The following is a 13275-nucleotide window of genomic DNA, read 5'->3' on the forward strand; positions in this document are numbered from 1 at the left end:
TTTCTAGTGGTATTTATCATTTACAACGGGCTCCTGAACGTTAAAAACTATACTCTAAATTTTATAAAACTAATAAAAAAAATTAAAAACAAAAAAAAATGTTGATGAATTGTTTGCATATATTTATTACATTTGATATATGACAATCGTTGAATTTTCAATTTTCAATTTCTTTTTATACCCTTCTATATTGTTCAACATGTTGATGCGCAAACGATAAACAATATTTTGGCACAGGTAAACAGACAATGCGCAAATGATATACGGCCCTCGCACGCTCGGACGATAAAAATCGAAAACATCATCCATCGGCTTGTTGTGTGAAACCACCTTGGGTGGATCCCAGACTACAAGTAGCTAAAACTTTAAAACCATAAGTCTGACTGCCAAATCCTGACTACACCATCATTTTCAGCATGCTAAACTACATATTATGTACGGAAAAAAATTCTCGTATTATCATTTATAGTATATGATAACAGAATATATGTTGGTTATTATCATTATATTTTATGCTGTATCATTGGAATTTTGACTTGTGGAGCGGGAAGGGGGACGCCGACAAGCATCATCGCCGTCAAACACACGCGCATTACACACTACTCAACAACAACTTGTCGTTTTTTTGTTATTTTTCAACGTGCCGATTTCCGGCTCGTAATTGATATTTTGATTCCGACCGGTTGGTTTCCTTTGAGGTTTTGGATCAACACAGACGCTACTTCTGTAATTGTCGTTTTTCAAACTCACCGTCTTACAACGTTCGAGGTGAGTACCACATCATGGCATTTAATAGGTTGTTGTGCTAGGTACGATACACGGTTCGTCAAGAGCATTCTATCTCTATGGGTGACTAAAATAGTCACGTTAGGAGATCTATAAGTTATTCAAGACTAAAACTGCGAAACGCATACCATGTATTCCGTCAACACAAATATATTATTTAATTTTTTGGGGCCGTGCTAACCGTGTGTGATGTAATTTGTCACTCCCACCCCCGCCTGCATGATTGTTGTGGTTCGGTGTGATACTGTGATTTGTCCTATGGTACTACCCACTAACACTGACCACTGTGTTCCATGTTCAGAATTTTCTTGTTATTCATCAAATTAAATAATAATATTGTTTGGGTAAGACTTTCTCACTGATCATTACTCATTAATAACAACTTAGCCACACAGACACACAGTGAAATAGTTGAATATTTTCAACTATTTGGTATATTATGGTAACTTGTTAATCACATGGTTGACACGGAAAATTATAGCGGTATAATAATACCTTTATATTTAACAATTACTAGAACTATCTGTTTATAATACCATCAATCTTATGTTGTACCAGGTTTCCAGCATCAGACTAAGTAGCAAAAATGGAAAGTAAAATACTCGACCAAGAAACCACTACTGAACACAATCCGTCCAATGAACAAATCACTAATATAAAATCAAAACGCAAATACGATATAATCGTTTTTGGTGCTTCAGGATTCACTGGACAATTTGTCGTTACGGAAATGGGTCACTTCTCTCAAACATACAATTTAACTTGGGCTATTGCTGGACGTAACACTGATAAATTACAAAACGTATTAGATAAAATGTATAAAACTCTTGGTAAGTTTCCTTATTTCACTATAACAATTACTGTAAAATAATTATTCAATTTAGGATCTACAAATAAACAGCTTTCATTTTTTAAGGAACGTTAAAAACCATTGTGTATATGTTTGAATCCTTAACTTTTACAACAACAATGGTGTTTTTCGTTTCTATAAATGATGTTAAGCACTGTCTTCAGTAATAAGGTTATTTTAAATTTGTAATATCTCAGAGGTTAAAATTTAATTGTATTTCCTATTTTTTTAGTTTATATAAAATAATTTATTGTTTGAAGAAACATTAATGATGAAAATTATGGTCTAGAAATAACCATAGGTATTATTACTTGTGTTTAGCAATTTTTAATGTATGTATCAAATATTATATAGATGGGTATGAAGATAAAAAAATTGATATTATTTATGCCGATGTACAAGATATTAAAACTGTAATGAGAATGGCTCAAACAACTTCTGTGGTTATAAATTGTACTGGACCATACTATATATATGGAGAAGTTGTAGTCAAATCTTGTGTTTTGACATCTACTCATTATGTAGATGTAACTGGTGAATCATTAGTAAGTGATATAGGTTGTTCAAATTTAGATAAATTGTTTTTTTTTTATGTTGGGATTCTAAAGAATCTACAAACATTTTAAATGTATTTTTAAAAGCATGTTAAATATTTATAGAATTAGGTTTATTGTGTTTTTATAATATTATTGTGATTGAAAATTAGCAAATTGATCAGAATACATTATTATTTTGATATTTGTTAATTATTTGTATTCAGCTATATAACATACTTGTAATTATAGTTTATGGAGAAAATGGCATATATGTATAATAGACAAGCTGAAGAAAACAATTCAATAATTGTTAGTGCACTTGGTATGGAGAGTGTACCTGCTGACCTTGGGGTAGAATTTTTATACAAACATTTTAATGGTATATTTGCAGTTTATAGACAACATTATATAGTTGCTTGAATAATTTATGTTTTATTTTTAGGAGAATTGGAAAATGTTGACATGTACATGCAACTGTACAGCAGTTCATTTGTATTAACTAACGTGAGTAATACATTTTTTTTATATTATTAAAAGTAGAAGAAATTGTTTTTTTTTTATGATACAATGTTGATATCATCATTTAGATATTAATGATACATTATTTATTAACCAATATTAATATGTTTTGTAATACCTAATGATTGATAAATAATAATATTGTTTTTCCTTATGTTTTAAAGTTGATCTCATTACATAAAATCTGACTTTCAGTTTCATTACCTCAATTAATTTACTAAGATTGCATACCTACATTTGTATTTTTGAAATTAAAAATATTGGTTACTAGTATCTAATATATTATATTATATTAACATTTTTACAAGAAAAAGCATAATATATTATATTGGAATTTTTGATTCTAAACTCTAATAAGCTGCGATTGTATTTTAGAGTGCACTTATACATGACGGTACTTGGATAAGTGCTGTATTGCATTTGGCTACTAAAAAACAACGCTTATACTACCGAAAGCTGTTAGATGAGTTAATGGGATTAACAAGAGTAAAACCAAATGTTTCCAAGTATGTATTATTTTACAACATATAGGTGTTTTAATACTTCATCATTAAATTATAAAAATGTTTTTTTTTGCTGAGTTCCAGTATAGTTTTATACATATAGTTCTTCATACATCAAAAAATATAAAAATAAAAATTATTTTTACATTTTAAATATAATGTATAAAACATTTTAACAAAACTATTATCTTACATATTATTATAATATTTGCATTACATTGTGTTTACAAATAATTACAAGTTACTCCGCATGTATTGTGTCAGTGTTACCAACACACTAACATAGCAAATTTTGTATTCATAATAAAGTAACAATTTCAAGAATCTTAAACAATTTTAACTTAAATTAAACTTGAATTACAAATAAAAATTAGCGGGGCCCTAGATTATATTCTTACCATTTAATTTGATAATAGATCAATTCACTATACAACTTTTATACTAAAAATTATAGTTAAATAGATTTCTATACCATCACACAGGTATTACGTCCTCTTAAAGAAACCATTCGTCATCGTGGTTAATATAAAATATTTTTAAGGAATAGTCATTCAAAATAGACCAAATAGCCTTGTCTCAGTTGTAAAAATTATTTGTTATCTTTACATGAAAATAATTATTGAATAATTAATTTAAACTTATTGAATTTTAAAACTAATAGATTTTAAATTTTAGGATATTGCATAGACAACAAATCAGCATGCAATGTGACACTAAAGAATGGTGTTTGGCTTTTCCAGAACCAGATCAAGCTGTTGTTGCTAGATCAATACATCATGCTAAAACTATAGACAATTTACCTTATAATTTTACTGTTCGAAACTATATGGTTTTTGGTAGTTTAATATCTGCCGTTCTTGGTTTATTCGTATTTGTATTACTGTCGATCATGGCCACATTTGAACCTATTAGAATTCTCCTTGTTCGGGTAGGATAATCCAATCATTATTAGCAGAGCTGTCTTAAGGTTATTATGTGAGCCCAGTATATTTTTGAGGGTCTATAAATACTTAAATTATTATGTCTTTATGTTTTAACACATAATTATGTAATAGTATATTATTAGCTGTTGTTAAAAAAAATGTATCTATTATTAATTTATAATATATTTTTTTTAAAAATGGGTGCTCATACAATTTCTCTGACCACGATCTTGAGGCCGCTCTGATTCTAAATAGTAGTATTTTTTAAAACTAATGATTGTAATTTATACTAAATTGTAGTTTCCAAAATTGTTTTCATTTGGGATTGCAACAAAAACTGGTCCAAATGAAAAAATATTGGAAAATTCACGTATGTCGTTAACTTTAATTGGTCACGGGACAACATGTGTCAAGCCTCCTTCTGCTATTCTTAAGAAAATAACACATAAAGATAATACTACCACAAGAAAAACTATTGTTAAGGTAAATTTTTTAATAATAATAGTGTGTATTTTATGGGATATATTATATAGCAATGTTAATTATACCTGTCTTTGAAATTTTTTCATATTTATAGGTCAAAGCTAAAAACCCAGGTTATGGATTTACTAGTAAAGCTGTTATCTTGGGAGCAATAACTATAATAAAAGATCAAATTAATATTCCTAAAGGGTATAACATTTTGTTTAAAAATAATATAGTTTAAAATATTATTAAAATATTATGTTGTATAGAGGTGTTTTAACACCAGCTGCTGCATTCCGTAATACTCAATTTGTGAATCGTTTAATGGACCATGATGCTGCTGCTTTTGAAATTGAGTCTGACTTGGTTACTTACAGACAACAATCAAAATCAATTTAAATCTATTGTCAACTACTTAGTTTTTCATAATATTTTTATAGATTTTTTAAAAATGTATTCTATTATAGTTCTCTTTATGTTGTTATAATTTAATTTTATCTAATTTATATGTTTGAATTTTCACCTTTTAAGTTTTAAGTAACTAATTTGTCTAAGAAGTAACTATGAATACAATTTGGTTCTAGTTACTATATGTTCATAATCACTGTGTATTTTATATCATGTACCAGCTGTTTAAAAGATAATATACAGGTAGCAGTGGATTCATGAAGAACTGTATAAGTATCATTATTGATTGTTGTCTTGTTTCAAAACTACATATTATACAAACTGCTTCACTAAATTATTAAAATATGTACAAATGTATAATAGTCTTAATAACTGATATATTTTATGAATAAAACTAAATTACTAAATTACCGTTAAAAATGTAATCATTCAATTATTATAATTACTTGCCAAGTACTGATCTATCGTTGAGTTGCTTATATTATAATTGTATACTTTAATTTATGGATATCTAATATATGTATATTATTTTCGATTAGATTAAAATGTAATTTATACCAAAATTGTTTTTTGTCAGTGTGCTAATAAAACTGGTCCAAAATATTTAAATATAGGGAAATTCAGGTATATCATGTCAATTTGATTGGTCATGAAAAAACATATGATTTGTTGATTGTGTGATTTTGAGTGAGACTTGGTTACCTTCTTAAAGTTTACAATAAAAATTATTAGGTTTTTAATATTCGAAAACTTTATGCAAGTCATACGCTTTAATTAGTTAAGGGACAACATTAGTCAAGCTTTCTACTGCAAATATTAAGGAAATAACACACAAACATGCTACTGCAACAAAATAAACTACCTATTATTAAGGTAATTTTTATTAACACAAGAAATGCTGTTATCTTGTAACAATCACTATAATAAAAGTTGGCTTTCATATTATTTCAAAAATGTATAACATTAAGAGGACGTTATACCGACATTGGTTGTCTCCGTCTTATAAGTGTGTAACATAGTAAATTGTATGCTCAGTGGAACACGTGTAGTTCCGTTAGGTTAAAAATTAGAGTGAATTGACCTCTAATAAAATGATATGATTATTATCTGGGCAATCTCATTGTCTTTTTATTGTATTTTGATTTTAAAGCGAGTTATAAGTATTTTAAGATGTACAAACAATTTATAAATTACTTTATTCATAATAATATCATCAAATATGGGTACTTAGTATTATCATAGGCTGTCTGACCATCTTCGGTCAGAATCGTTTTTCTTATACAATGATATTATATCATTGGATTCAAATTTAACACCATCCATTTCCCACTGTACAGCAGAGCTACACCTACTTGCCCCCTTTTTTAACTTTAAATGCATATAAAAAAAAATTGTGCCTATGTATTTTCAATATTTTTCAACTGCTATAGTAACAATATATCAGGAGCCTTGTATTAAATTTTCAAGCTTTTTTACCCAACAAAAAAAACCTGAAAATGTCCGTAAATGGCTCAAAATAAGTCAAAATATTTGGAAAATGTTATGGTGTATATAAAATGCTAATATAAACATTCAGTCAAAATGTCATGTACCTACGGCCATAACTCCGTAACCACTTATCGCACAGCGTACTAACTTCACAGAAACTATCTACATATCAATCTTAATACGCCCTGAAATTTTTATCGAAATCAGTTTGGTGGATCTTGAGTTATAAAATGTATTCAAAATGTACACTTATTTTTATATATATAGATATAACCCATGGCAACCATTAAAAAACAAACATTTCTATCGTAAATCTCAAAATTCCTGTTTGAGCACCTACTGGGGGTGATAAATTCCCTTTTTAAATTAGCCTATGACACTCACAAAGAATGTGGCTTTGTATTGCGAAAGAATTTTCGAAATCGGTTTAGTAGTTTCGGAGTTATCCCGAACATACAAACAAACGCATTTATTAGTATAGATAAAAATGAATGTTTGTGCGTAGATTAGACCTCTGGGAAAAAGACAAGCTAATTTAAAAAGTGTTAAATTTTTTTTTTTTTATTCATCGGATTTTAGTACGGTTACTTCTTTAGTCTACCTCTATCAAAAAAAAAATGTCTAGAAGAAACTTAAATTACATTTTTATGAGCGTCTGAAATTTATATTTTTACAACATTTGATATTTACTCGATTTCTCATGTAATAATTTTCTTATTTTATTGTAATTAAAAAACGAATGACTGTAGATACTTGTAGAAAATTTCACTGAATGTTTATATTAGAATTTTCCATACACCATAAAATGTTGAAAATATTTTGACTCTTTTTGAGCTGTTTACGGACGTTGTCAGTTTTAAATTTTTTTAGTTTTTTTTCTATAAATATCAATAAAATTTTATTTGCTGGGTAAAAAAGCGTGAAAATTTAATATAAGGCTCCTGATATATCATTCTAATAGTAGTTAAAAAATATTAAAAATACATATGCACAATTTTTTTTTATAAGCATTTAAAGTTCAAATTTTGACAACATTTATTAAATTTATAATTTATTAATTATTTTGTGGTTAAAAATGTATAAAATGTTGAACTTTTATGGCTAAGGATTGAAAATTTAAAACAAAGCTCCACGTAAATACGTTATATATAAATTACTTTATTCACAATAATATCATCAAATATACTTGGTAATATCATAGGCTGACTGACCGTTTTCGCTCAGAATCGTTTTTCTTATACAATGATATTATATCATTGAATTCAAATTTAACACCATCCATTACAGTGACCCACTTGTAACCTACTGTACAGCAGAGCGACATCCACTTATCCACCTTTTTAATATTTAATACATTTATCAACGATTGGCCAACTATAATAATATGAGCTCCAAAATTCTTCTCTACGATGATGACGCTAAACTATAGAAAAATATATCACAAAAACGACACAAAACGAGTTTAACTTACAAGCCAATATTGATAATTTACAAGTATGGTGCAATTAAAATTTCCTATATATTTATATATTTAAATATTAAGAAATTATAAAGTTCATGCGGTATTAATTAATAAAAAATCCAATTCAATTTCAATATTATGTCGTAGGTACCTATTTTATTCTCAGTCAAAAATCGTTTCAGACTTTAAATACCTAGGAATAATTTTTGATAATAATTTCTTCACACACTCAGAAATAATAAGAAAATATAAGAAATAATTTAGGATTTATTATTGTAGATACTTGTGGTACTTTTTCAAACCATCTTCCTATGAAAATACTTTATTGTTCTCTAGTTCGTTCTAATTTAGAATACTGCCCGTTAGCCTGGTTAAATACTTAAATAATACATAAAAACAAAACAGTTTGTTCGAATCGATTCAAAATAACTTTTTACGATTCATGTCGTTCAAATGTAATGTCCATAGACTTTCCAACTGGCCACTGTTCATATGACAGCGTTTTAAACTGTTTAAATCTTATACCACTTAAAGACCGTCGTATACCCTAATATTAATATGAATAAAATAAAAATTAATTTAATAAAACTATATAAGCTACGCAAATTAATATTATATTTTTTGAAACATGTCTTGAATTTTTCTGAATTTGTTTATAACATTAAGTTGTTTTTTTGTCTTTTAACAAAGTTTGTTTACGATTTTGATATCCACTTTTTTTGGCCGTCATAGTTAAAATACTATAAAATAATAAACAAATATATAATAATTAATAAATAATTAATAAAACCTAGTACTGAGTTGTAGTGAAAGAAATATTATTAATCACAGATTTCACAATTAATGCTGTAACTCAACACTCAAGTTTGTTGACTAATAATTCATTGTACTTTTGTAGTAGGCATGCCGCACGCGATATCAAAATACGCAGTATCATTATAAATAACTTAAGTCCATTGAATATTTGAATCATAACAAATTTGGGAAAAGTATTAAAAGTACGCTACAGTGCTACAGAGTAGCAACTAGTTAAAAGTATTTTAAGATGTACAAACAATTAATAATTTAAAAATACTCATTATCCTCTTTAAAATTAAAATATAATAAAAAGCCTACGAAGTGCCCTAGATAATAATCTTACCTTTAAATTTTATAAGAGGTCAATATTCGCTCTAATTTTTAAACTAACGGAGCTAAACGTAATGTACCGAGTGTACAATTGGTTATGTTACGCACTTGTAAGACGGAGACAACAAATTTCTGTGTAGCGTCCTCTATATAGGAGCTTAGCCTATAATTATGTGCTTATATTAATAATTCTCGAACGCTGATAGCTATATTGCTATAAATACATTAGTTGTTTTAATGTCAAACAGCATAATAAATTAATATTATTTAATACTGTAATTGAAATAATTTAAACTTTAAAAGTTTAAATAATTCACAAGAGAACAAATGTCCAACCACAACATTTTAGCACCCCCAAAATACTGGCGCCCGGGGCAGTTTTAGCCTGTGCCCTCCCCTTAAACGCGGCCCTAAATTAAATTAAAACGATAGAATTAATTGTAGTTATAAAGAAACGAGTTCCTTTTAGATTTGTGTTACTTTTTGAAAATTAGTAATTTTTATTACTTTTTGGGTTCAAAATTTTTCTTGTGTATAAGAACAATAAGGGTCAATGTTGACCTTTTTTATTATACATATACAAATGTAATATTAATGTTATATCTTATAAATTATAAAAGTACGAATTAATACAAAAAACCTTAATGTTTCGAAATCCTAATTGCTGTCTGTATAGTTCCTATATATTGGCTACTCCTGCCGCATATCGTAAATTTACATATTTTTAAATTTTTGTGTCAGCAGTAAACACAATAGTTTTTATCAATTAATGATTAATGATTTTACATTTTTCAATATACCTATCTACACAAATGACCTATTACACTGTCCACTATAGCCACTATAGGCATTAAGGCACCTATTTTCTAAATGACACTATATATATAGAATGTTTAAAACAAAAAAAAAATTGAAACCTAATGTTAAATGTTGTATTTCTATTTTATATAAATCTAATACTTATTTATATATTTAAAGCAAGACTAAACTTTTGGCACTAAAGTCAGCCTTCTATAACCATTTGTTATGAACTTATGCTTATGATTTATTAAGATATAATAAATTAAAGTACAAATTTAGCCCAAGTATGGCACTTATACAGTTCTAAGGTACCTAAACTGGCTAAACTCATTACTTGGTTTTCGTACTAGTCACAGGTAGGTAAAAATAATATTATAGCTACTCCGGCTACTGCCTACTTATATTATGTATTATAATAATGCACGATGTTGAAATAATATATTATTATTGTGCAAGTAACAAGTAAAGCATCTGCTTTCTCGTTTTTCTATACGATATCACTGCGTTTGCAAATGACATAAATTTAATAAGGTGGCAAGTATCCGGGTAATTATATGTGTTGAGTAACTTGAGTGGGCACTGAAATGGATGTGTTAAATTGTAATAATGTGTATTTCTATCATATTATGTTATTTAGTTGGACGAAAATATCGATCAATTTGGACATAAATTAAAAAAAAAAAATGAATTTTCAACCGACCGTGCCAAACTTGCTCTGCAAAAGACGGGAGACGGAGGAGAGTGACGGAAAGTCTAAATCCAAAACAAAATATTCAAATCGAAAACCGTTGGAAAAATATTAAAAACCTTATGTGAACGATTAAATGTTAATGAAATTAAAGTGGATACATTAAAAACAAAATATATTGGTTGGTACTTCAATTAGTTAAATTTAAGAAAACTTTTATGAAATAATAATATTATATATTATATGGTTAATTTATTTATATATTATTGACATTTTAATCCAAATTTATTATGATTAAAAAACTTGACTATTTACTTCATTTTAATCATATATAGATTATAGACTCACATTGAGGATCTCGTGAATATATTGTGTACACATAATTATTAAATTTTATGATAGAGTTATTTTTTTACGGGGTCTAAATTTCTGGGGTTACTTACTAGATTATACAACCCCCCCCCCCTCCCCCCATACCCACTACATTATAATAAGGTTATGGCAGAGGCACCCAGAGGTTAACACCCAGTGTAATTTAAAAAATACCTAATGACTAAAATAAAAATTTTTTTTAATACATTTTTCATTTTTCATTTTTATCATAAAGTGAGAATAATTTCTGCTGGCACCCCTAATAGGTACGGGTACCGGTGACGTATCGAATGCAAATGTGCGTTTTTAAAATTTTTTTATTATAATTATTATTGTTAAATTTTTTTTCCCCCCACCCTACCTGCATTAAGATTTGGTCGACTCATTAATTGTTCTCGTGGCAACAGGCCACCAAACCGAACGGCATCAATGACTGGACATTTCAATAGTTCAGCGTTCGTCGTTACGGGTAGCCCGAAATCCTTTGTGAGAACAACTGTTTTAGTCGTCCCCACGAGACTTGCACGACCTTTCCGGTTGGTGGGGACGAGACATCGTGGTGTTCAACAACTGTTCAACTGTTCAACTGTTCAGTTTTCACTGTTCTGAGCGCGCTCCATAGTCCAAAGTCGATAGTCGACGCGGCGGTAGAACTTTCTTACTTCATGATGCACTGTAGTTGTGGTCGCCGGTCTGACACTCTGACTGTCAATGAACACGTCTTGTGCCACTCGCTAACTACAGCGTATATTCTTGCCGTACATATAATAATATAGTGTATACATTATATAATAATGGCGGTTTATTATAACAAAACCGGCGGTCGTGCGAGTAGGAGGTACCTACTAACCTAGTGGCGGTGTGTCTCTTCGCCAGACGCCAATTTTCACCATTTCTCTGATTTGCAAGTACCGGTGGTCTGTAGATTGACGGCGGCGTCCCGAGGATCTATCACTGATTATAACCGTAAGTACATTAATCGTATTAATATAATTAATAGCTAGTTCGTTTCTGTTTATTAAGTAAATTTCTATTACTACGATACTCGCAACTCTTCGATGTTCGTAATTTGTATTACACAATTAGTATTGATAATAAGTAAGTAGTAGGTATTAATGGTAATAATGCCTAATGGTATTAGGTAGGTATTTAATATTAAAGATACTCTAGTGCTTACTGTTTATTCATGTTACCTATAATATGGTTATGTGTTGGTTATATTTATTATTTTCCTATAACCTATAATACGCGACACGTTGGCCCACCGTGTTTGTCCCCTCGAACTCGTCAATAACATTTTTTAAATAATAATTCTGAAATATGATTTTATTTATGAGCAATATTATGCTAGGTTAGAAATGGAAATCAGTATTTTTTTTGTTATTTAAAATATGGAGATAGATAATTTATAAATTTGATTTTACTAGATAAAATTTAAAAACGATAGGTAGGTATTGGAAATTAATAAAAAATAATTTTAAATTTATAGCAAGAATTTTAATTACGTTTAAGTTACATGTCTCAAATTTTCAAATAAATATAGCTATTATAGTTTATTAAAATAGAAATAATTTACAAAAATCAAATTATTCAAATTTCTAAAATTTACTTGGAAAGAAAAAAAAGCAAATTAAATAATAGATTAGGCTCGTGTTCTCAACAAGAATCTGAATAGTATAGTTATTTTGAGATATCATTATTTATTAGTATTTATAGTATATAGATACATACAATTATTGTGCTTAATTAAGGTATTATTAAATTCCTAATAATTATTAAGAATAATTAGGTACCTATCTCCGATTCTCTAGATTTAATTAGTGATTAGTATACGGCCCGAAATAATATGCATTTGCATGTTTTTTTTAACAGTCCAAAAAAGACTCGGAATTCCAAGTTTTATTTTGCATATTTTTTCATTTTTTGATGTGTACTGCATGTCTGCATATTCCTATGTTCTACGATTTTTCATTGCAAGTAGATGGTTTTTAAATGCATATTGTTGCATGTTTTGTCATTTTTTGATGTGTACTGGCGTACTGCATATACCTGTATTTTACGTAATACCTAAGTGTTTCATGCATATTTGTTTTGCTATTGTTTGTTGCCCGTTGGTTTTACCCACATATACCTACCTGGCTACCTATATGGTTCATAAGGAATTTGTTCTCTTATATTATTATCTAATCGTTTCTAGATAAAGATAATTCGGTCGGGACTATATTATAATATAGTTCAATGGTCGGGACTATAATTATAGTTAATTATAGTTGTTGTAATCTGTATATTGAGTAGGTTTTCGTGAACTATATTTTAGTCGTGTTTCGTTCGTGTTGGTCGTAATTC

General features: G+C 28.4%; 1 protein-coding gene and 1 long non-coding RNA gene across 2 annotated transcripts; both read left to right on the forward strand.

Moving 5' to 3' along the window:
• The first annotated feature begins 542 nt into the window (after positions 1 to 542).
• On the forward strand, positions 543 to 5553 carry LOC132936544 (saccharopine dehydrogenase-like oxidoreductase). Its single transcript, XM_061003285.1, has 10 exons — positions 543 to 768; positions 1345 to 1616; positions 1991 to 2181; positions 2422 to 2551; positions 2615 to 2676; positions 3067 to 3197; positions 3870 to 4122; positions 4418 to 4600; positions 4695 to 4789; positions 4852 to 5553. The coding sequence occupies exons 2-10, from the start codon at positions 1373 to 1375 to the stop codon at positions 4979 to 4981; spliced, it is 1419 nt and encodes a 472-aa protein (XP_060859268.1). The 5' UTR covers positions 543 to 768; positions 1345 to 1372; the 3' UTR covers positions 4982 to 5553.
• A 136-nt stretch (positions 5554 to 5689) lies between these two features.
• Positions 5690 to 10816, forward strand: LOC132951083 (uncharacterized). Its single transcript, XR_009665301.1, has 2 exons — positions 5690 to 5863; positions 10507 to 10816. It is a non-coding gene; the product is annotated as an uncharacterized LOC132951083 (long non-coding RNA).
• Positions 10817 to 13275: the final 2459 nt, after the last annotated feature.

This window comes from Metopolophium dirhodum, chromosome 1, assembly GCF_019925205.1.
Source record: "Metopolophium dirhodum isolate CAU chromosome 1, ASM1992520v1, whole genome shotgun sequence".
NCBI lineage: Eukaryota > Metazoa > Arthropoda > Insecta > Hemiptera > Aphididae > Metopolophium > Metopolophium dirhodum.